General features: G+C 44.8%; 1 protein-coding gene across 5 annotated transcripts in view; it reads left to right on the top strand.

Moving 5' to 3' along the window:
- Nucleotides 1–21,096: 21,096 nt before the first annotated feature.
- The window catches only part of DCLK2 (doublecortin like kinase 2), a 66,731-nt gene continuing 64,954 nt past the window's right edge, over nucleotides 21,097–22,873 (top strand). For 3 of the 5 annotated variants that reach the window (XR_011849435.1, XM_072121541.1, XM_072121537.1), the window contains exon 1: nucleotides 21,098–21,791. Coding sequence is in view for 4 of the 5 variants with exons in the window: in XM_072121541.1 (XP_071977642.1) it covers nucleotides 21,377–21,791 (415 nt within the window). In the remaining variant the exon portion in view is untranslated. Of the gene's footprint in view, nucleotides 21,792–22,873 lie in introns of all 5 variants that reach the window. The other 2 variants (XM_072121565.1, XM_072121551.1) reach the window with 2 other exon arrangements.

Below are 22,873 nucleotides of genomic sequence, written 5' to 3'. Positions count from 1 at the left end.
ACCCGAGTATAAGCCAAGTGTTGAATTTTTAGCACAAAAGTTGTGCTAAAAAACTCGGCTTATACTCGAGTGTATACGGTAAGTTACAATCACTTGGGTACTAAAGCTGGGACCTACCAGTGGAACTTTTGCTCCCATATTTTTTATTTATTTTGGAGGGAATAAGCAGATTTAAGCAGGTTTTGTGCGGTATTTGATGCATCAAAGTGGCAAAAAAAACTATACCTATAACTGCATAAGATTTGAGACATGTAAAATATAACTTGAAATAGTGACATTGTATGCTTTAATGTTTAACTTTGCATTCCAAAAAGGATGGAGTTAATTTAGCAAAAATTACACCTCACACAGCTCTAAACACGTATTGTGAAAAAGGTATTAGCGACGTAAAATGGCAAAAAAAAAAATTTGTACACATAAATTTGGTATTATTGTGATGATGTTATTTGGAGCGCACAGTGAAAGTCTTAAAAACTGAGCCCACAAAAAAGTGACACAAATTAGTTTTTTTTACCAATTTCACTACATTTGGGATTTCCAGTACATGGCGTGGAATAATAAATAATGTCACTGAGGAGTAAAATTGAATATGCCTAAATTAAGCTCAGTACACGTACACAGCTCTGTACACGTAAAAATGAAAACGTTATGGATTTTTGAATGTGGATAATGAGAACGAAAAAAAACCCTGTGTCCTTAAAGAGTTAAAGGAAACCTACCATGAGAATTCTAGTATAAGAAGTAGATCTGATTGTAGATTCCTCCTGCCTGCCTCTGCCCTAATCTGTAATTTAATAATCCTGGAACCTAACCTCACTAGTTAAAAACTTTATTTTAGTAATATGTAAATTAACTGCAAAGGCTACTGGGCTGTGTGCTAGCGTTAGCTCCCAGTGCCCAGCCAGGCTACACATGCCCCAGTAGCCTCTGTAGTTAATTTACATATTACTAAATTAAAGGGATTTTTAACAAATTAGGTAAGGCACCAGGATTATTAAATTATAGATTAGAGCAGAGACAGACAGGAGGAATCTACCATCAGATCTACTTCTTCTGGTAGATTTTTCATGATAGGTTTCTTTTAAGTCAACACTTGACCACAATAGTTTGAATTCTGTGTTATATCTGATATCTCCTGACCCCACTGGCTTGTCTGCTGGTTTCCCTTTTGACTTCTTGGCATGTCATTTGTTCTCCCTGTTGTGACCTGGCTCTGGCGACCATTCTTTTTGTATTGTTTTGTCTGCATGTCCCTGTTTGCACTGTGGCACAGGGAGGGAACAATGGACAGTTACTTGCCACTGTTTAGGGTAGTTTCTAGTAAATAAGTATAGTTAGTCTGGTGAGTGCAGAATTATGGCTCACTGTCCATCTATGTGTCCTCGGTCTGTTCCCAGACCCTGCATCACAGTGATCTTGTATTCAAAAACACCAAATACTGATCGTTTTACTTCATGCTTTTGTTATTTTTGAATATTGTTGGTATTTTAAATAACCAAAGAACATGACAGAAAGTCCTTAGCTCCTATGTGAACCTAACATAAATCAATTATCTCACCAAAAATAAGCCCCATATAACTATGAACAGACAAATCAAAAAGTTATGACTTTTGAAAGGTGAAACATTAAAAAACTGAAAAATAACAGCAATAAGGGGTTAACCAATAACTGTACCTTTTGAAAAACCACATAAAGTTATACTTTAAACCAAGCCTATTTATCAGGAATAGAGATGAGTGGGATTGCTTTTTAAGTATTGATCAAGGGTTTGGGTGCATCCTGCATGAATATGTCTAGTTTTGAACCCCAGGCCTTAACTCAAAGTTCGGGTCTGCTCGTTTCAGGTATAGTCATAAATTTAATAAGTACATTATTATTACAAGTTGGTGTCCCATATGTCATTGTAGCCCTGGTGCACAAATCTAAAACCTAGAAAGTCTTCATGTCGTCTTCTGGACAAATTTAGGTTTCTCCCAGAAAACTAGGATTTCTGTAACTGTTCCATCTTTTCTTACCATTGTGTAAGCAAAGGATAAGGGATCATTCACAGGCTTAATATTTGGTGTGGGCAGTCTGTGCACATAGATCCACAGTAGAGTACAGGCAGTCCCCGGGTTACATACAAGATAGGGTCTGTAGGTTTGTTCTCAAATTGAATTTGTATGTAAGTCAGAACTGTATATTTTATCATTGTAATCCCAGCCAGAACTTTTTTGGTCTCTGTGACAATTGGATTTTAAAAATGTTGGGTTGTCATAAGAATCAGGATTAACAATAAAGCTTCATTACAGACACCTGTGATAACTGTTATAGCTATTTATTGCAGCCTAGGACTAAAGTACAATAAATTACCAATATCCAGTGGTCCGTTTGTAACTAGGGGTCGTATGTAAGTCGAGTGTTCTTAAGTAGGGGACCGCCTGTATACAAAATGACCCCCTATCCGGCCTTTTTCAAGTTTCTTCTCCACATGCATATACATACATTTACTGTTACCTGTGCAGGTTTCCCAACTCATATTTTTTCAATCCATAGTTTCAGATTTGTTTTGGATATTCTGAATTAGTGTCATAAATGGCTACTCCCCCACCATTACTAATTACTCAGTACAGGGTGTTTCAATAATAACAACATTATATGCATTATAATGGCTCATTGGTTCAAATTTGACATGAATCCTGAAATGGTCCATGTGCTCTGTGCGCAGCATAATATAAGTTTCAGGATGAGGGCTTGCTAAATACTTATCTGTACTGTTTTTAACAGATGTCACACCCTCTTGAATATTTATAAGCAGATTATGAATGACATCTTTGTTTAGGGAGAAATTGTTGAAACGTGAAATGTAGCAATATAATTATCATCATTACATCAGCAATAAACAAGTTATGCCAGACGTATTCAGTGCACTGCCTTATTTTTTATGTACTGTAGAATATTATCTCTGAATAAAGTTGCACAATTTACAGCCCAAAGATGTGGCTCATCTTATATACAATACAGTTTCAAAGATTTTATAGTGTTGTATATTATATATTTATTGCAAACTTTAGTGGTCCATTTCAGTAATTTGAACCTAAAATGCCACATTAATTTAAGGTTTTAGACAAATTTTAGACTATTTTTCTACTCCTATGAAAAAGGGGCTTGTCCTTGGTAAAAGGGGGTGTTTCTACTAATAACCCGTACTCCAGAAAATACCATTTTCTGTCGCAGAAAACTAGACCAACTAATAAGAGGTGCAAAGTAGGACTCGCCAGCCTTATACTGCACCACTTTAATCACCTAACGTCAGACACAGTGATTAATCTGTCACAGCAGAGAAATGTCAATGAGCTAGCTGCTATGCTATCTTTGTGGCTAGCTCACGTTCACTACCTGCGGTTGTACTATAACTGAGCATTATGTAACCTGTTATCTTTATTTTCTGGCAGCACTAATTGCTGTTGTCTTTATCTGTAATGCACAGTCCTTTCAGAGCTGTTGAGTGGATACCTAGCTGCTGTGACTGTCCAACACATTCCTTTACCTTGTAAACAGGTTCAATATAATCTGACATTTTAGTTAGCTTCCATACAACATCTAGGAAACGGAATCAATTGTACAACAAGCCAGGTGGACCCTGCCATTTATATACTAACAGCCTATCCTGTGGGTACGTCATCAGCATGACAAATTCTGGAGGAAGAGGTGCTGAGAAACATAATGACATAAAGCTACAGTGTAGTCAAAGGGACAATGTCATTAGCTTCTCCACCAATAATTTACAAGTACTCTCAGTAAGGTACACTACTCAAAAGTTTGGGGTCACTTACAAATTTTCTTATATTTGAAAGAAAAGCATAATTTCTTTCAATAAAGCTAACATTAAATGAATTATAAATACACTGTATACATTGTTAATGTGGTAAATTACCTCCAAATTATGCATTAACTATTAAGGGAAGAAGCAGCTGGTACCTATCTGTTATGAAGTGACCAGCCCAGTCATTAGACCTGTTGAGCTGTTGTGGGAGCAGCTGAACTGTATGGTACACAAGGCAGCAAAGAAAACATTTTTGATGAAAGCAAACTTTAAAGGAGAAAATTATTATTTATAATGAAAAAAAATATTTCAAACCTTGTCAATGTCTGGCCTATATTTTCTATTCATTTTGTAACTCATTTGAAAAATAAAAGTATGAGTTTTCATGGAAAAAGCAAGGTTGCCTGGGTGACCCCAAACAACTGAGCTGTAGTGTATGAAATTTATTCTTTATAGAATTCCTTCTCTGACACAGGGTCATTTTTAGACAAAGTGGGGACCTGGGCAAAACTAAAAATGAGGACCTAAAATAAAACTATTTCGAGAACAGTCACATTCTGTAAGAGGCTCCTTTATCCCTGCACAATAATAACACTTTATAGTTGACAAGCAGTGGTAAGGAAATCTGCAATATGGGACTGTAGGATAATGTTATAGGAGATAGACAGATCATGGGTAGATTGATGATAGAAGATAAACATGAAAGGTGACATAGATTTATAGATAGATTTAAAGATGCATAAATATAAAGTAGATTATATATAGATAGCTAGATAGATGATAGAAGATTGATAGATATAGATAGGATATAGAGAGATAATAGATAGGATAGATAGATAGATAGATAGATAGATAGATAGATAGAAGATATATAGATACATAGATAGACAAAAAGCTACATAGATAAATGGTTAGATAGACAGATATATAGATAGAAAATAGACAAATTATAGGGGATAGATAACTAGACAGATAGATGATAGATATATAGAACAAGCAATACATCGTCTGCCCACAAAAGTCCACATGCAGGGGACCCCTTTAGGACAGGGGGGCCCTAAGCAAATGCCCAGTCTGCTTCCCCCTATTGCTCTTACATTATATCTCTCTTATTTACCTATGAAAAAAATCTTCAAAAGATAAGCAAATAAGCGTAGAAGAGTCATTTTCAGAGGCTGGAGGGAAAGCATCAATTCAGATGTCACTATCTTGGGCACCTAGAACCATGCTTCTCATCTTTTTTTTTTTTTTTTATACAGGAATGTTTTTTTGTTTTTTTTTTTATACTGCAATAATAGAAATACAACATTTATAGGGGGTGGGTCGACTAAGCATAATATATACCCAAGTTATTAGTCTAACATATACCCAAAGACCGCATACCCCCCCCCCCCGAGCCCCCTAACCCTCCCCCCCACCCTCTGTCCGTGCTGGAGATGTGACAGGAAGTACCAAACAAAAGAAGAAATTAACTAATTTGTCCCTAACTACCCATCCAGTGGGCACCCTGGGACAGAGGAAACCCTCTGTTCTCCGTTTCTCCACTGGTCCCATATCAAATTCAGTCTTCTACCATTCCCATAACGTTTCTCATATGCGCATTCATACGCTTTGGTGCGTACCACAAGGTTTCTCCATTCTTTCACCACTGGTGCTTTATCATCTTTCCAATGCCTGACTAAAATTAGTCTGGCAAGGAAAAAAAGCTTCAGCGCTAGATCACTTTTAACTTTAGAGTCTATCGGAATCGGAAGCAGGCCCAGTAACCCCAAAGTAGCCACTCGTGGCAAAGAATATTGAAGCTGACTCTCTATTATCTTGAAAACTTCCTCCCAGTATAGACTAATCATTGGGCAATCCCATAAAACGTGTAAGATGTCAGCGCAACTACTTTTACACCTCCTACAGTTGGAGTTTTCACTTAACCCCGTTTTGAACATCAAGAGTGGTGAAAAATAAATTCTAAATAAAATATTAAGTTGAGTGCATCTATGATTTAGATTGATAGTGGATCTAACCACATTTTTATAAATATCTCGCCATTGTGCCGCTGTGATAAAACCGACCTGGTTTATCCATTTTACTTGACTTATGTGACTGAAGTTCTGATCGATGTCAGATCTCATCAAACGATAGATCCTAGACATTTTCAAAAGTGAGGTCTCTAACCCTAAAATTTCCAAACAATTACCCCCTTCGTGTATCGTGAACTTATCGTGATCTAATTCTTTACTAACTGCATGTGCTAATTGACAATACCTAAAATAATCTTTCTCCTCCAAAATACCCTTCCTACACCAAATCTGAAAGGAGGGTAACCCCCCCTGTTCCCCCAGGTGTTCCAAGGAGTGAATCCCTTTCATTCTCCAAAATCCGACATCCTCCATTTTATTTAGTTCTAAGAAGTTTAGATTGTCCCATAACGGGGTAAATTTGAATCCCCCCTTAATCCCATATAGCCTCTTAAAATCTCTCCAAGTATTCTCCAACAACGCAGCCAGTGGGAGTTTTTTAATAGCGTGACCTTTCAGTTGTCCAGACTCCAATAGGGTGAGAATAGACTCAAATCTACGTCCCACCCGGGCACTGATCTCCTGAAATAGAATGGAGCATTTATTTTCGAGGATATACTGTAACTGTGCCGACAAAAAATAATGGTACAAGGAGGGGAGCGACAGACCACCCCTCTCCTTGTTGACCATTAGTGTTTCCTGTTTAATACGAACCCTTTTCCTCCCCCACAGTAATTTATTTATAATCGCTCGAATAAAACCAAACCATTTCTTACCAATCCAACAGGGAGAGTTGCATAATACGTATAACATTTGGGGAGCAAGATGGTCTTAGTAAGAACGACTCTTTCTGCTCGGTTTAGAGGTAGCGTATTCCATGTATTCACCTTGTTTTTCAATTTTGCTAATAGTGGGGCCAGATTCAAAGATATATAATCATCCACATTTGGTGTGATCTTTAAACCCAAATATTCACATGACGATGAAATCTTTAGATCCACTTGAGTTAAGTTAAGCTGAGAGTCGCTATCAATTGGAACCAGGATAGATTTGTGGGTATTAATCTGGAAGCCTGAAAACCTTCCATACTCCCCAATCACCTTCAGGGCTTTTGGAACAGATGTGTTAGAGTCTTTTAAACAAAGCAGGACATCATCGGCATACAACATAATCTTATCCATTGGACCAGCTAGTCCTCCACCCCCAATCTCCCCTTCAGCCCTAAGTTTTATTGCCAATGGTTCTATAAAAAAAGCAAATAATAGGGGAGACAAGGGGCACCCCTGCCTGGTACCCCTAGACAGGGTAAAAAAAGGGGAGTATTCTCCATTTATTCTGATACTGACCCTAGGGGCCTGATAGAAGAGTTTTACCCATTCCACGAATCTGCCACCCAGCCCAAATCTGAGCAAAACTTCCCAGAGGAAGTCCCACTCCACCCTATCAAAAGCTTTAGAAGCGTCCAATGACAGGATGGAGCGCGACCCCCCCTGTCCCAACTGAAGGCTCGAAAACAACCGTCTTATATTGGTTTTACCCTGGCGACCTGCCACAAAGCCGCATTGATCTTCATGTATAAGTATTGACGCACATTCTTTTAATCTATTCGAAAGCACTTTGGCCACTAGTTTAGCATCAGTATTGAGGACAGAGATCGGACGATAGGATTCTGCCTCCAGCGGGTCCTTATTTTTTTTTGGTAGCAGGACTATGCATGCCTCGTACCAAGACTCGGGTAATCTCCCCACTCTCTGTGCCGTCTCCCAAATCTCCACTATCAGGGGGAGGAGAATAGAACTGAATCTGTTGTAGATTTCTAGGGGCAGCCAGTCCAACCCTGGTGAGGAGTTACGTCTAGAGGATGAGAGAGACTCATCGAGTTACAAAATGGATACTGGACGGGCTAGCCTATCCGCTCTTTCTGTCAGTAACCTAGGAAACTGGATATTGTCTAGATAGTGACCAATCTCTTCTACTGACGCCTCCAAATCTGAGGAATAAATTTTTTGGAAAAACTGAAGAAAGATAGCACTAATCTCCCGAGCATTACCGGTTACTTCCCCAAAAGAGTTTTTAATCATGGCTATCCTATTTGATTCCTGTTGTTTTTTGACTTTATACAGCAGCCCTTTTGAGGGAGAACCATTTTCGCAATGTGACTTCTGATCGAGGAAGAATAACTTCTGCAACGCCTTGTTAGCAATGCATCTATTATACTCCTCTTGTGCTTTATTAAACTTATCAAGTAAATCTTGCGAGCTATTAGCCTGATATTCCCTTTCTCTTTTTTTAACTTCCTCTTTTAAACTCCGCTCTTGTCTAGCCCATTGTTTTCGGAGAAATATAATTTCTGAGTTTATTATCCCTCTAAGGAAGGCTTTCAGCGCATCCCAGATCAATCCCACATTATCCGAGGTCTTGTTCGCGGATATAAAACTACATAATTCTTTCTTAATTTTGTCTTCATCTGTTAATAGGGACAGCCAGTGCGCATTCAGTTTCCAAAACCTAAGGGCAGGTTTGGTTGAGGCAGACAACTCAAGAACCAGTGGGGAATGATCAGAAATGGACCGGTTATCGTATCGAATTTTCCGCACCCAACCAATGGCATAGTCATTGGCCAGAGCCAGGTCGATCCTGGAAAATGAATTATGAGAGCGATTATAACATGAAAAAGCTGGCGCATCCCCGTTTAGCGACCTCCACACATCCGACAAGCCTATTTCCTGAAAGAACCTGGCGAAGGGGGTGTCTCTCGCGATTGTATCTACCCGCTTCCTTTAACCCAGTCGGTCCTTCTTCTCTGACATAACAGAGTTGAAGTCCCCTAGGGCCAATACGGGACATTCACCCACCCTCTCCAGGAACCGCATCAAACTAATCAAGACGTCATATCTAAAAGGAGGTGGAATATATACCCCTGCTACAACGCATTTAATACCTTCTAGCATAGCAAATAAAAAAACAAATCTCCCCTCTGTATCGCACAAGGCGTCTAAGACTTGGAAGCAGATTGACCTATGGACAAGGATGGATACCCCTCTAGAGAATGATGAGAAGACTGAATTATAAACATGACTGGCCCATCTCCGATCTACTAAGGCTACGGAATCTTTGTCGAGATGTGTCTCCAGTAAAATCACAATTGCAGGAAGTTGCTTAGTAATATAGTCATAAATAATACAACGTTTCAGACGGTCTTTCAGCCCTCTTATATTCCAAGATATAAACCTAGTGCCCATTGGATAAGGTAAAAGGAACAGCTAGCAACCCATCAACATCTCCAGCAACGAAGCAACCCTCCCACCCATTCCCACTCAACTGTCCTACCATGGTAGAACTCTTCCTGCTTAGGCCACTTACCCACCCCCGTCCAACCCCTGCTCCCCCGGAACTGAACCAGAATAAAGATGCCCATCTATATCATACGGATCATAGTCCCTTGAGATCTAACCAATCAGAGACTTGGTCTGGCGAGCTGAAAAACTGGGACTGGCCTTGAAAAATAATTTTTAATTTTGCCGGGAACATCAGTGAATAAATGATACCCTTATCTCTCAACCTTTTTTTCACCTCTATAAAACTTTTCCTTTTTTCTAGGGTATCCCTAGAAAAATCTGGATAGAGCGATACTTTTGCGCCTTGAATTGATAGATCTCTTAGGCCGCGAGCTCTTCGTAATATCGTATCACGATCTCTAGATAGTAATGTTTTACAAATAAAGGTCCGGGGGTTATTACCAGGAACGTATGACACTGAAGGGATTCTATGGGCACGTTCTATATCAAAGTTAGGGGAGAGATATTCCTTCCCTATTTTCTCCAACAGCCACTCTTTAATAAAAGTAACGGGGTCTTCTCCTTCAGCCTTTTCTGGTATCCCTATAACCCTGAGATTGGCTCTCCTAGAACGATCCTCCATATCGGCCATTTTCCCTTTAAGAGTCTTATTTTCCCTTTCCGTTGAGGAGATAGCTTTTTTTAAAATGTTTATCTCTTTCTCGATACTGGCAATTTTGTCATCCGCAATTTTCTGCCTATCTCTGACCTTACTCAACTCCTCTCTGAGGAGAGAGACATCCCCTCTCAACGCACCCACTTGATCTGTGAGGTCGAGTATGGCAGAGTTGCAGGTTTTTATAGAGTCCAGAATCTCTCTAAGCATAGCTTTTTCTCCCCCAACTCCTACCTCCTCCTCCTCTTGTTCTTCAGCCTCAAGCACTGCAAATCTCGACCCCTGTACTCTATTTTTGGGGTCCTGACCCTCGAATTCAGATTTTTTCTGTGTTGTCAAACCGGTACGCGTTTTAACTGAAGGGGAGTTCCATAATTTGTCTAATTTCGTAGAGTTATCCCCTTTGGACGCCCCTTTCTCTTTCTCCCTAGGGGATGTTGTCCCTAGGGATTTTCTTGATGTATTCTTTGGTGGCATCCTAAAAAGGTCTGTGATCAACAACCGAACCTGCCAACCCGTTGTAATAGAAATACAGTAGATATTACAAAATAACAATATATGAGACCAGACTGATGAAATTAGATCTATAACATATATGCAATTCATAAAGTAAAACCCCTCAAAATATCATACAGACTCGTTATTGTCTCCTACAAAAAAAGACCTATGAGGGTAGTTTCTGTACAGCCTCTACTAAAATCCACGCAGCCTATGGGAATGCTTAGGAAAGAGTTAGGAGAGATCCATATGATGCAGGCTGGTTAATAACAGATGAATGCTGTCGGCGAGGCAGTTCTACGTATATAAAGTTAAATTAGAAGGAACACAGATTTTAAAGGCTAATATTAAATTAGCAAAGCAGGCAGACTCAGTTAGTACCAGTTAGTAGGACATATTACTAGCAGATGAAGCAAAGCAAAGGGAATAACCATAAGCCGATACGTCTCACCCATCCTGTAGAATGGCACCAGAATGGCTCCAGAGGACTCCAACAATCCACATAGGCATAGCAGGAGAAAGAAGAAAACCAGGAATAGGAGGGCAACAGGATCCGACTCCTGACCACGCCGACACCATGGAGGACCGCCAGGCCACACTACCTCAGCAGCGAACCCTGGGGTCACTTCACACCGGTCAGCGCCTCATCCAAGACCACGGTCCAGCCCAAAATCCTGACTTCTTAATGGACCTCCAAATATCCGCCTTCATGCACACGGAGCCAGGTGCACGGAGCCCCGCAGGATCGATGACCGCGCAGAGGAGCAGAAAGGCAATTCCCCGGAAATCCGGCAGCAGTGAAGAAGAGGCAGCAATACAGGGAACCGGGGACCTCTGAGCACTGGAGAGCCTCTGCCAGCGTGTCCGCCCGTCCTGGCATGAAGACCAAAGAAGCGGGGTCACGGATCGCAATCCCCCATCATCGGCGTCCAACACGCAGCGATCCGTTCAGCAGGGGGGAGCAGGTACGGTTGGCGGGGCAGCTGTGCAGCGTGACGTCGCTACGTCATGCCGTTACGCCTCCACCCTCCACCATGCTTCTCATCTTGATTGAGTTAACTTCTCATCTTTTAAATTAGTATTGTGCTTCTCTAAATGATAGAACCAGAGTTGCAGACAGTTTAAGATATAGTCTGAAACTGGATCTTTATTTGCTGCTCAAATTAATAGCTACGTCTTTAACTGCCTGTATATCCAGTTCTGCAATTCACTGTATCACAATCCTGCAATGTTGTTAGAAATATGTATGAATGTCTGAATGGGTATTCCACCTCCAGCCACTGAAAATGGCTCATCTTAGACAAAAAGTGTTTCTTCTTAGCTCATTTGCATATGACTTTGTAATACTGTGTTTTACCATAAAAGAAGGAATTCTAGAAATTATATTTCATACCCTTCCTGATATTTCAATTTCCTTCCCTTCCGTATGAGATTCCCTTACCTAAAGCGAATAAGGACGCTTCACTAAGTTTCTATTGGTGAACTTGAACCTGAAAAGCGTAATTTGTTTCCGAGATAAATTTTTACCCTTAACAAGATGACTTACGAGGTAGCCGCTATTTTTGTCTTATACGCCTGGCACACGCTTTTAGTAATCTGGAGCGGTCAGGCTACTGCATTGCGAAATTAGAAGACAGCACCTTCCTATTTTATATATAAGATTTTATACTTCCTCTATACCCACTTTCATCTGAAAGACAATACTACTAGAGATGAGCGAACATACTCGTCCGAGCTTGATGCTCGTTCGAGCATTAGCGTACTCGAAACTGCTCGTTGCTCGGACGAATACTTCGCCCGCTCGAGAAAATGGCAGCTCCTGCCGTTTTGCTTTTTGGCGGCCAGAAACAGAGCCAATCACAAGCCAGGAGACTCTGCACTCCACCCAGCATGACGTGGTACCCTTACACGTCGATAGCAGTGGTTGGCTGGCCAGATCAGGTGACCCTGGGATAGACTAGCCGCTGCTCGGATCATTCTGTGTCTGGATGCCGCTAGGGAGAGAGCTGTTGCTGGTCAGGGAAAGCGTTAGGGTGTTCTATTAGAATAGTGTTAGGCAGGAGTGATTCAACAAGAACCCAACAGCCCTTCTTAGGGCTACAATAACGTTATACTTTTTTTTTTTTGTTTGCTTGTGGCTGGGCTTGCTGGCACTAGTAGTGCAGCTAGTACCATATTGTGAGGAATTTGCAGGGGGACTTGCTACCGTTGTGTTTAGCTCTTAGTGACACACATATCCACCTCAAACACCAAAGTGGGAAAATTTATTAGGGGTTTGATTTCAATTAGGCACAGTTTGCCATTTACTTTTTATTTTACGTTTATTTTTTCATAACTCAGCGTCATCTCATCAGTGTGCTTTCATACTTGGCTAGAAAATAGCCAAAGGAGAATCCAAACGGCTTACTTACGCCTACAATAGCGTTATATATATTTTATTTCTGGTTGATCTGCTGGTGGCTGTCCTTGCTGCAGTGCATATACTAGCCAATTGTCAGGAATTTGGAGTGAGACTTGCGACCGCTGTGTTTAGCGCTTAGCGACGCACATATCCATCGCAAAGACTGAAGTGGGAAAATTTATTAGGGGTTGGATTTCAATTAGGCACAGTCTGGCAGTTTCTTTTTATTTTACGTTTATTTTTTCATAACTCAGCGTCATCTCATCAGTGTGCTTTCATACTTGGCTAGAAAATAGCCAAAGGAGAATCCAAACGGCTTACTTACGCCTACAATAGCGTTATATATATTTTATTTCTGGTTGATCTGCTGGTGGCTGTCCTTGCTGCAGTGCATCTACTAGCCAATTGTCAGGAATTTGGAGTGAGACTTGCGACCGCTGAGTTTAGCGCTTAGTGACGCACATATCCATCGCAAAGACCGAAGTGGGAAAATTTATTAGGGGTTGGATTTCAATTAGGCACAGTCTGGCAGTTTCTTTTTATTTTACGTTTATTTTTTCATAACTCAGCGTCATCTCATCAGTGTGCTTTCATACTTGGCTAGAAAATAGCCAAAGGAGAATCCAAACGGCTTACTTACGCCTACAATAGCGTTATATATATTTTATTTCTGGTTGATCTGCTGGTGGCTGTCCTTGCTGCAGTGCATCTACTAGCCAATTGTCAGGAATTTGGAGTGAGACTTGCGACCGCTGTGTTTAGCGCTTAGTGACGCACATATCCATCGCAAAGACCGAAGTGGGAAAATTTATTAGGGGTTGGATTTCAATTAGGCACAGTCTGGCAGTTTCTTTTTATTTTACGTTTATTTTTTCATAACTCAGCGTCATCTCATCAGTGTGCTTTCATACTTGGCTAGAAAATAGCCAAAGGAGAATCCAAACGGCTTACTTACGCCTACAATAGCGTTATATATATTTTATTTCTGGTTGATCTGCTGGTGGCTGTCCTTGCTGCAGTGCATATACTAGCCAATTGTCAGGAATTTGGAGTGAGACTTGCGACCGCTGTGTTTAGCGCTTAGTGACGCACATATCCATCGCAAAGACCAAAGTGGGAAAATTTATTAGGGGTTGGATTTCAATTAGGCACAGTCTGCCATTTCCTTTTTATTTTACGTTTATTTTTTCATAACTCAGCGTCATCTCATCTGGCATAGCAGTGTGCTTTCATACTTGGCTAGAAAATAGCCATAGCAATAGGATAGCATTGTTTGGTTTTAAAAACTAAAAAACACAAAAAAAAACTAAAAAACACAAAAAAACACAAAAAAAAGTAAAAAAAAAATTAAACTTATAACTTTCATTTTCAAAATGTTTAACCCGAGGGCTAGGGGTAGAGGACGAGGGCGGGGACGTGGGCGTCCAACTACTGCAGGGGTCAGAGGCCGTGGTCCTGGGCGGGGTGAGACACCACCTGCTGCTGAGGGAGCAGGGGAACGCCGCAGAGCTACACTCCCTAGGTTCATGTCTCAAGTTACTGGGACTCGTGGTAGAGCACTGTTGAGGCCAGAACAGTGCGAACAGGTGATGTCGTGGATTGCCGACAATGCTTCGAGCAATTTGTCCACCAGTCAGTCTTCCACGCAGTCCACCCATGTCACCGAAATCGGCACTCCTCCAGCTCCTGCACCTCAGCCTCCTCCCCCCCAGTCTGCCCCCTCCCAGGAAAATTTGGCATTTGAACTGGCATACTCTGAGGAACTGTTTTCTGGACCCTTCCCACAGTCACAAACCACTTGTCCGGTTGCTGCTGAGCAATTTTCCGATGCCCAGGTTTTCCACCAGTCGCAGTCTGTGGGTGATGATGACCTTCTTGACGTAGTGGAAGAAGTGTGTAAAGAGGTGTCCGACGATGAGGAGACACGGTTGTCAGACAGTGGTGAAGTTGTTGTCAGGGCAGGAAGTCCGAGGGGGGAGCAGACTGAGGGATCGGAGGATGATGAGGTGACTGACCCAAGCTGGGTTGAGAGGCCGGGTGAACACAGTGCTTCTGAGACGGAGGAGAGTCCTCGACCAGAACAGGTTGGAAGAGGCAGTGGTGGGGCCAGACGGAGAGGCAGGGCCAGAGCAGGTGCATCAGCGCCAAATGTGTCACGTAGTGAAGCTCCCGTGGCGAGGGCTCCCGCGGCGAGGGCTAGATTTTTTTAGAAGTCTGGAGGTTCTTTAAGGAAACACCAGATGACCGACGGACTGTGGTGTGCAACCTTTGCCAAACCAGGATCAGCAGGGGTTCCACCACTACTAGCTTAACTACCACCAGTATGCGCAGGCATATGAATGCTAAACACCCCACTCAGTGGCACCAAGCCCGTTCACCTCCGGCCGTGCACACCACTGCTCCTTCCCCTGTGTCAGCTGATAGTCAGCCCCCTGCCCAGGACCCTGGCACAAAAACCCCATCGTCGCCTCCACGATCCTCCACAGCATCCACCAGCGTTCAGCTCTCTATACCCCAGACGCTGGAGCGGAAACGTAAATATAGTGCAACCCACCCGCACGCCCAAGCCCTTAATGTCCACATCTCCAGATTGCTTAGCCTGGAGATGCTGCCCTATAGGCTAGTAGAGACCGAGGCCTTTCGCAACCTCATGGCGGCGGCCGCCCCTCGGTATTCGGTCCCCAGCCGCCACTACTTTTCCCGATGTGCCGTCCCAGCCCTGCACCAGCACGTGTCAGACAACATCATCCGTGCCCTGACCAACGCCGTTTCTGACAAGGTCCACCTGACCACGGACACGTGGACGAGTGCTGCCGGGCAGGGCCACTATATATCGCTGACGGCACATTGGGTTAACTTGGTGGAGGCTGGGACCGAGTCTGACCCTGCGGCTGGTCATATACTGCCGACGCCGAGGATTGCGGGGCCTACCTCGGTCCAGGTCTTTCAGGCCTACTATGCCTCCTCCTCCTCCCACCCCTCCTCCACCTCCTCCTCCGAACTACCATCCGTGGGCATGCCGCCATCAGTCGGTAGCTCTAGGCACAGCAGCAGTGCCATCGCTAAGCGACAGCAGGCGGTGCTCAAACTGCTGAGCCTAGGCGATAAAAGGCACACCGCCCAAGAGCTATTACAGGGCATCACGGCGCAGACTGATCTGTGGCTGGCACCGCTGAACCTGAAGCCAGGCATGGTTGTGTGTGACAACGGCCGTAACCTGGTGGCGGCTCTGCAACTCGGCAGACTGACACATGTGCCATGCCTGGCCCATGTGTTAAATCTGATAGTTCAGCGTTTCCTCAAGACATACCCCAATCTGTCTGATTTGCTCACGAAGGTGCGCCGCATCTGTGCGCATTTCAGGAAGTCCAGCACAGATGCTGCCACTCTCAGGGCAGCGCAGCGCCGCCTCCAACTGCCCGCTCACCGCGTGTTGTGCGACGTGCCCACGAGGTGGAATTCAACATTAACCATGTTATCCAGAGTTTACCAGCAGCGCAGAGCGATTGTAGACTGCCAGATGTCAACTTCCACCAGAACTGTTAGTCAGGTCAGTCAGCTTCCTCAAGTCTACAATGAGGAGTGGACGTGGATGTCTGATATCTGTCAGGTGCTGAGTAACTTTGAGGAGTCAACACAGATGGTCAGTGGCGATGCCGCCATCATCAGCCTCACCATCCCGCTGCTTGGCCTGTTGAAAAACTCTCTGATCAGCATGAAGTCGGAAGGTTTGCGCTCGCCACAAGAGACGGGGGAAGAAGATTCCCTTGTTGATAGCCAAAGCACCCTTAGGTCTGTTTCTCAGCGCATATCGGAGGAGGTGGAGGTGGAGGAGGATGAGGAGGAAGAGGAGGAGAATGTTGGTGAGACACAAGAGGGGACCATTGTTGAGTCCTTCACTGTTCAGCGTGTATGGGCAGAAGAAGAGGAGTTGGAGGAGTTGGAGGAGGAGGAAATGGACAGTCAGGCCAGTGAGGGGAGTGAATTCTTACGTGTTGGTACTCTGGCGCATATGGTAGATTTCATGCTAGGCTGCCTATCCCGTGACCCTCGCGTTCAAAGAATTTATTCCAGCACCGATTACTGGGTATTCACTCTCCTGGACCCACGGTACAAGCAAAATCTTTCCACTCTCATCCCTGGAGAGGAAAGGAGTGTGAGAATGCATGAATACCAGCAGGCCCTGGTGCACAAGCTGAAACACTATTTCCCTTCTGACAGCGCTAGCGGCAGAGTGCGTAGTTCTGCGGGACAAGTAGCGAGGGAGAGTAGGCGAGCAGGCAGCTTGTCCAGCACTGGCAAGGGTACGCTTTACAAGGCTTTTGCCAGCTTTATGTCACCCCAGCAAGACACTGTCACCTGTCCCCAGTCTCGGCAGAGTAGGGCTGATCTTTACAGAAAGATGGTGAGGGAGTACGTAGCTGACCATACCATCGTCCTAAATGATCACACAGCTCCCTACAACTACTGGGTTTCAAAGCTGGACATGGCGAACTGGCGCTGTACGCCTTGGAGGTTCTTGCCTGCCCTGCCGCTAGCGTGTTGTCCGAGCGGGTTTTCAGTGCAGCTGGTGGCATCATCACCGATAAGCGTACACGCCTGTCGACTGACAGCGCTGACAGGTTGACGCTTATTAAGATGAATAAAGCCTGGATTTCTCATAATTTCCAATCTCCACCAGGTGAAGGAAGCTCAACCTGAATAATTTATGCACTCCTCCTCCTCCTCATTTTCCTCCTTCTCCTCCTCTTTGTACACTAAAGCAGAGGAAACTGGCTATTTTTTGACAGGGCCCACTGGCTCTAGCTATAGTACTTTATGCATTTAATTTTTCTGGAGGGCCACCTACCCGGTCCTCTGTTTTAAACAATTTTTGGGAGTGCCACATACAGGCACTCAATCTATTCAATTTTTCTGGAGGGCCACCTACCTGCTCCTCTGGTTTGAAAACTTTTTTGGACTGCCACATACAGGCACTCAATCTATTTCATTTTTCTGGAGGGCCACCTACCTGCTCCTCTGGTTTGAAAACTTTTTTGGACTGCCACATACAGGCACTCAATCTATTCCATTTTACTGGAGGGCCACCTACCTGCTCCTCTGGTTTGAAAAGTTTTTTGGACTGCCACATACAGGCACTCAATCTGTTCAATTTTTCTGGAGGGCCACCTACCTGCTCCTCTGGTTTGAAAACTTTTTTGGACTGCCACATACAGGCACTCAATCTATTCAATTTTTCTGGAGGGCCACCTACCTGCTCCTCTGGTTTGAAAACTTTTTTGGACTGCCACATACAGGCACTATCCAAATTAAATTGTCTCCATAGCAGCCTCCACACGTTGTCTCCATTGCTACCTCCAAAAGTCGTCCATATAGCTGCCTCCATACATCGTCCCCTTATCAAACGAGGTGTGTCAGGCAGAAATTTGGGTTGTTTTCATGGATTCCACATCAAAGTTGTTAACTTTGTCGCCACCCTGCTGTGTTATCCACAAAATATACTGGCAAACTTTTATCATTTACCAATATTATTTCAGCGCTTCTTGCGCATCTGTTTACATTCCCCTCACCCGCCATATCCTAAACTTATAAGAACGCTACTACACTTGATCTTATACAAAAGGTTCTTAGAAGTGCTGTTTGGGGAGTAGCCTAGAGACAGGGGCTTGGATTGGCGAAAGCTCGCCTGGCAGCGGAGCGCCAGCTCCATGCGCATCATGCGCTTCTTGCGCATCTGTTTACATTCCCCTGACCTGCCATATCCCAAACTTATAAGAACGCTACTACACTTAACTTGGTGCAGGCTGGGACCGAGTCTGACCCTGGGGCTGGTCATATACTGCCGACGCAGAGAATTGCGGGGCCTACCTCGGTCCAGGTCTCAAAGGCCTAGTATACCTCCTCCTCCTCCCACCCCTCCTCCACCTCCTCCTCCTCCGAATTACCATCCGTGGCCATGGCGCCATCAGTCGGTAGCTCTAGGCACAGCAGCAGTGCCGTCGCTAAGCGACAGCAGGCGGTGCTCAAACTGCTGAGCCTAGGCGATAAAAGGCACACCGCCCAAGAGCTATTACAGGGCATTCCACATCAAACTTGTTAACTTTGTCGCCACCCTGCTGTGTAATCCACAAAATATACTGGCAAACTTTTATCATTTACCGATATTATTTCAGCGCTTCTTGCGCATCTGTTTACATTCCCCTCACCCGCCATATCCCAAACTTATAAGAACGCTACTACACTTGATCTTATACAAAAGGTTCTTAGAAGTGCTGTTTGGGGAGTAGCCTAGAGACAGGGGCTTGGATTGGCGAAAGCTCACCTGGCAGCGGAGCGCCAGCTCCATGCGCATCATGCGCTTCTTGCGCATCTGTTTACATTCCCCTCACCCGCCATATCCCAAACTTATAAGAACGCTACTACACTTGATCTTATACAAAAGGTTCTTTGAAGTGCTGTTTGGGGAGTAGCCTAGAGACAGGGGCTTGGATTGGCGAAAGCTCGCCTGGCAGCGGAGCGCCAGCTCCATGCCAAGATCCAACTAACATAGTTTTAACTGCAGCACCTTTAATCTACTACTAGTTCACTGCCTCCATACATGGTCCCCTTATCAAATGAGCTGTGTCAGGCAGAATTTTGGGTTGTTTTCATGGCTTCCATGTTAACTTTGTCGCCACCCTGCTGTGTAATCCACAAAATATACTGGCAAACTTTTATCATGTACCGATATTATTTGAGCGCTTCTTGCTCACCTCCTTTGGTTCCTCTCTGCCACCCATAGGTTTGAAGCCTGAGTCCATTTAGGGTATGTCGCCATGCCACTCTCTAGCCTGCCGCTGCTGCCGCTGCCTCTGCATGCCGTCCCCTATAGTGTCAGGGTCAATTATTGGATGTTTTACATGCTATCTAGCTTCATTCTGTCACTCTGTCATGGCCATGCTATTGCCCATAATTTTGGCATAATGGTGCGATTAAGCAGCCTCAGAGGCATCCATGCATGCTGCCCCTGCTGTTTCCTGTCCATTTCCGTGGTGTTTCCATCCTTTTCTGAGGTTCCCAGGTGTTTGGCCAAGCTTCCCTGTGCAGAGCCTTGGTCCCCTTGAAAAATGCTCGAGTCTCCCATTGACTTCAATGGGGCTCGTTATTCGAGACGAGCACTCGAGCATCGGGAAAAGTTCGTCTCGAATAACGAGTACCCGAGCATTTTAGTGCTCGCTCATCTCTAAATACTACCCTAAAAGTTCTATGTCTCCCTCTTCTCTATGCCACTCCTATGAGTTATGAGGAGGCGGAATCTTGGAGCAAGATACTTTGAAGATGATAATGTGATGGCACCAGACGTAACGAAGGCCTGAGGAGTAAAATATGCTGTTCCATATGCAATCTTTTTTTTCATCTTCTCTGGGTTTTGTATAAGTATAGGGAGTTTGGTCTGATTTTGGGTGTAGTCCAGGGGTGTAAGTACAGCTGTTGCAGCCATAGCAGCTGCTATGGGGCGCTCAGTGTCAGGGGGTCCAGCATCCGACCAGACACACTAAAGAATGGAGGATGTGCGCCATCATAAACATATTATCAGGGGCATAACTATAGCGCTAGCGGCCAAAGTAGCTTTTATGGGGCCTGCAATGTCAGGGGGCCCCAGCATCAGACCTGACACACTACATTATAAACCTTGTGTGCTGAGTAACAGTATCAGGGTCACGGTTTATCTAAACTTTCATTTAGCTTCTGAGCATTCTACTAGTATATTACACATAGAAAAAGAGAGATGAGATCAGAGATGACAGATGATGAGATCAATGAGATGGATATAACACACAATGACACAACTCAGCTATAACACACAGTGAGCTCTGCTACATGCCTCCTTCCCCGCCTATAAAGATCTTATCTTATCTGTAGCTTGTAAAGTAATTCTGTGCGGACTGCTTGCTGGTAGGAAGTGTCTGTGAGAGTCTATGTGTGAGCTCCTCTTGTAATGGAGGGGGGGGGAGGGGAAGAGATCACACTGCATGGAGCAGACAGGGGAGGCTATTCATGAGAAGAATCTGTCCTGCCCTACCATAAAAATCAGAAGATTTATGGTCGGATCCCAGGAGTGATAGGGACAGGTTGGAATTCTATCTGTTAAATGCTGTATTTTTGTTAATAACATTGAATTAGAGAATGCAGTAGCCAATAGTCACAGCAGTAATGGCAGTAAAGGTGTTATTCAGTAATATGCAGTAATGGTCACGGGTAGGTAGATAGATAGATAGATAGATGGATACATAGATAAATAAATAGCAATCTATATGATGTCCATGATGGCTGATAATATTAACCATTAGCTTCCTGGAGGACAGTGACGTCACGACAGAATCCCTCTCTGACTGCAGAGCAGCCGCATCCTGAAGATGGAGCGCTGGTGACGTCACAAGACGAGGCTGCGCCGGGTTCTCCTCCACAGCTGAAAAGCGACCAATCCCGGGCCGGGGGAGTAGATGCTGCCATCTGCATAGGAGCGGGGCTGCACGCTGACAGGCGGCGGAGGGCCCCGGGCTCCCCACTAGCTGCTGCTGGGTGTGTGCGGAGACAATGCCGGCTGCACCAGTGTGAGGCATGATCGGAACCTGGTACCGAGGGAGCGCTGAGCACTGGACCACCATGCCCGGCCACTGACATCACTCACACTGCAGCTCCGCTACAGCACGGCTACTGATCGCCATGGCCAGCGCCAGGAGCATTGAGCTGGAACACTTCGAGGAGAGGAAGAAGAGGCAGCGGCCATCCCGCAGAGGTGGCGGAGGTCCGGGCAGCAGCTCCGGAGCAGGACCCCGGGGCAATGGACTCATCCCCAGCCCGGCACATAGCGCCCACTGCAGCTTCTACCGCACCCGCACCCTGCAGGCGCTCAGCTCCGAGAGGAAGGCCAAGAAGGTGCGCTTCTACCGCAATGGGGACCGCTACTTCAAGGGGCTGCCCTATGCCGTGTCCGCCGAGCGATTCCGCTCGTTCGATGCTCTGCTCATGGAGCTCACCCGATCCCTGAGCGACAATGTCAGCCTCCCGCAGGGGGTGCGCTGCATCTATACCCTGGATGGCTCCAGGAAGATCGGCAGCCTGGATGAGCTGCAGGAAGGTAAGTGTACCCGGGGTACCTACTGCCTGGTGGCAGCCATCTAGATGGCTCGGGCTTGTCACCAGATGCATTAGTATTCCGGGGCATGCTCCTGGCAGGAGGGTAGTAGTACTCATACTAGCAGGGGTGGGGGAGGGAGGACACACAGTCACACACTATCATCTTCTGTCTAAGCTATAGGGTACATCATCCTCATCACCACCATCATCCTCATCATCATCATTGAAGAAAGGAGCAGGCTATGAGGCACCAGCATCAGCAGTGGTCCAGCAGGTGCCACATCTGAGCATGCTCTGTAGCCTCTGCTCACATTGTCCCCACAGCCTCATACAATGTTGCAGGATCTTTCACATTGCTACAAATATTTCATGCCATCACTGGGCATAGTCCTCAGCACTTGTCTCCATTGTGCCTTCTGTCATTGCAAGGTTTGTGCTACAGCATTGTGAAATTATAGTTATTAAACAGCATGAGCCAAGTGGCTAACACTTGTAGAATATCAAATCCAGGAGATATTCTGGTGTTCACCTTCTTTGCAGTGCCATCCATTATAGTGGCACCATATCTATATGCCATAGTGTAGCATGCTATGTACTGTTCTGGGCCCACAAATGCCAATTTTGTAGTCCTTGTGACATCCGTGTGTGATCCGTTTCTGAGCCGTATGTCCGCATGATGTCACTAGCTTGTCCCAACCCCTTGAAGGGTGATGTGATTGTGTGAAATAGCAACTGATCTGCAAATGTGGATGGTATGTGGATGGCACCTGTGTGGCATCAGAATTTTTCACTACTCCATAGACCTCTATGGGAAATCCTGACCTGGAAACATGGGCAGGAAAGGGACCTGCTCATAGTGTTCTACAACTTCCACATGGATCAGTGAAAAACACATTCATGTGCATACGTCCATTGAAATGATTGTGTCAGTGGGTCATAGCACACGGACAAAACCAATGTAAGTATGCGTGTAGCCTAACGGCTGCATTCACACCCCTCCCCGCGCGCTGCCGTGTGCCCGCCGTGCTACGGTTTGGCGGGCAACAGTAGTGTGAATCCAGCCAACTGTGAAAATTGCAATGG

This window comes from Engystomops pustulosus, chromosome 1 (genome assembly GCF_040894005.1).
Source record: "Engystomops pustulosus chromosome 1, aEngPut4.maternal, whole genome shotgun sequence".
Classification (NCBI taxonomy): domain Eukaryota; kingdom Metazoa; phylum Chordata; class Amphibia; order Anura; family Leptodactylidae; genus Engystomops; species Engystomops pustulosus.
This window is presented reverse-complemented; position numbering and strand designations above follow the sequence as displayed.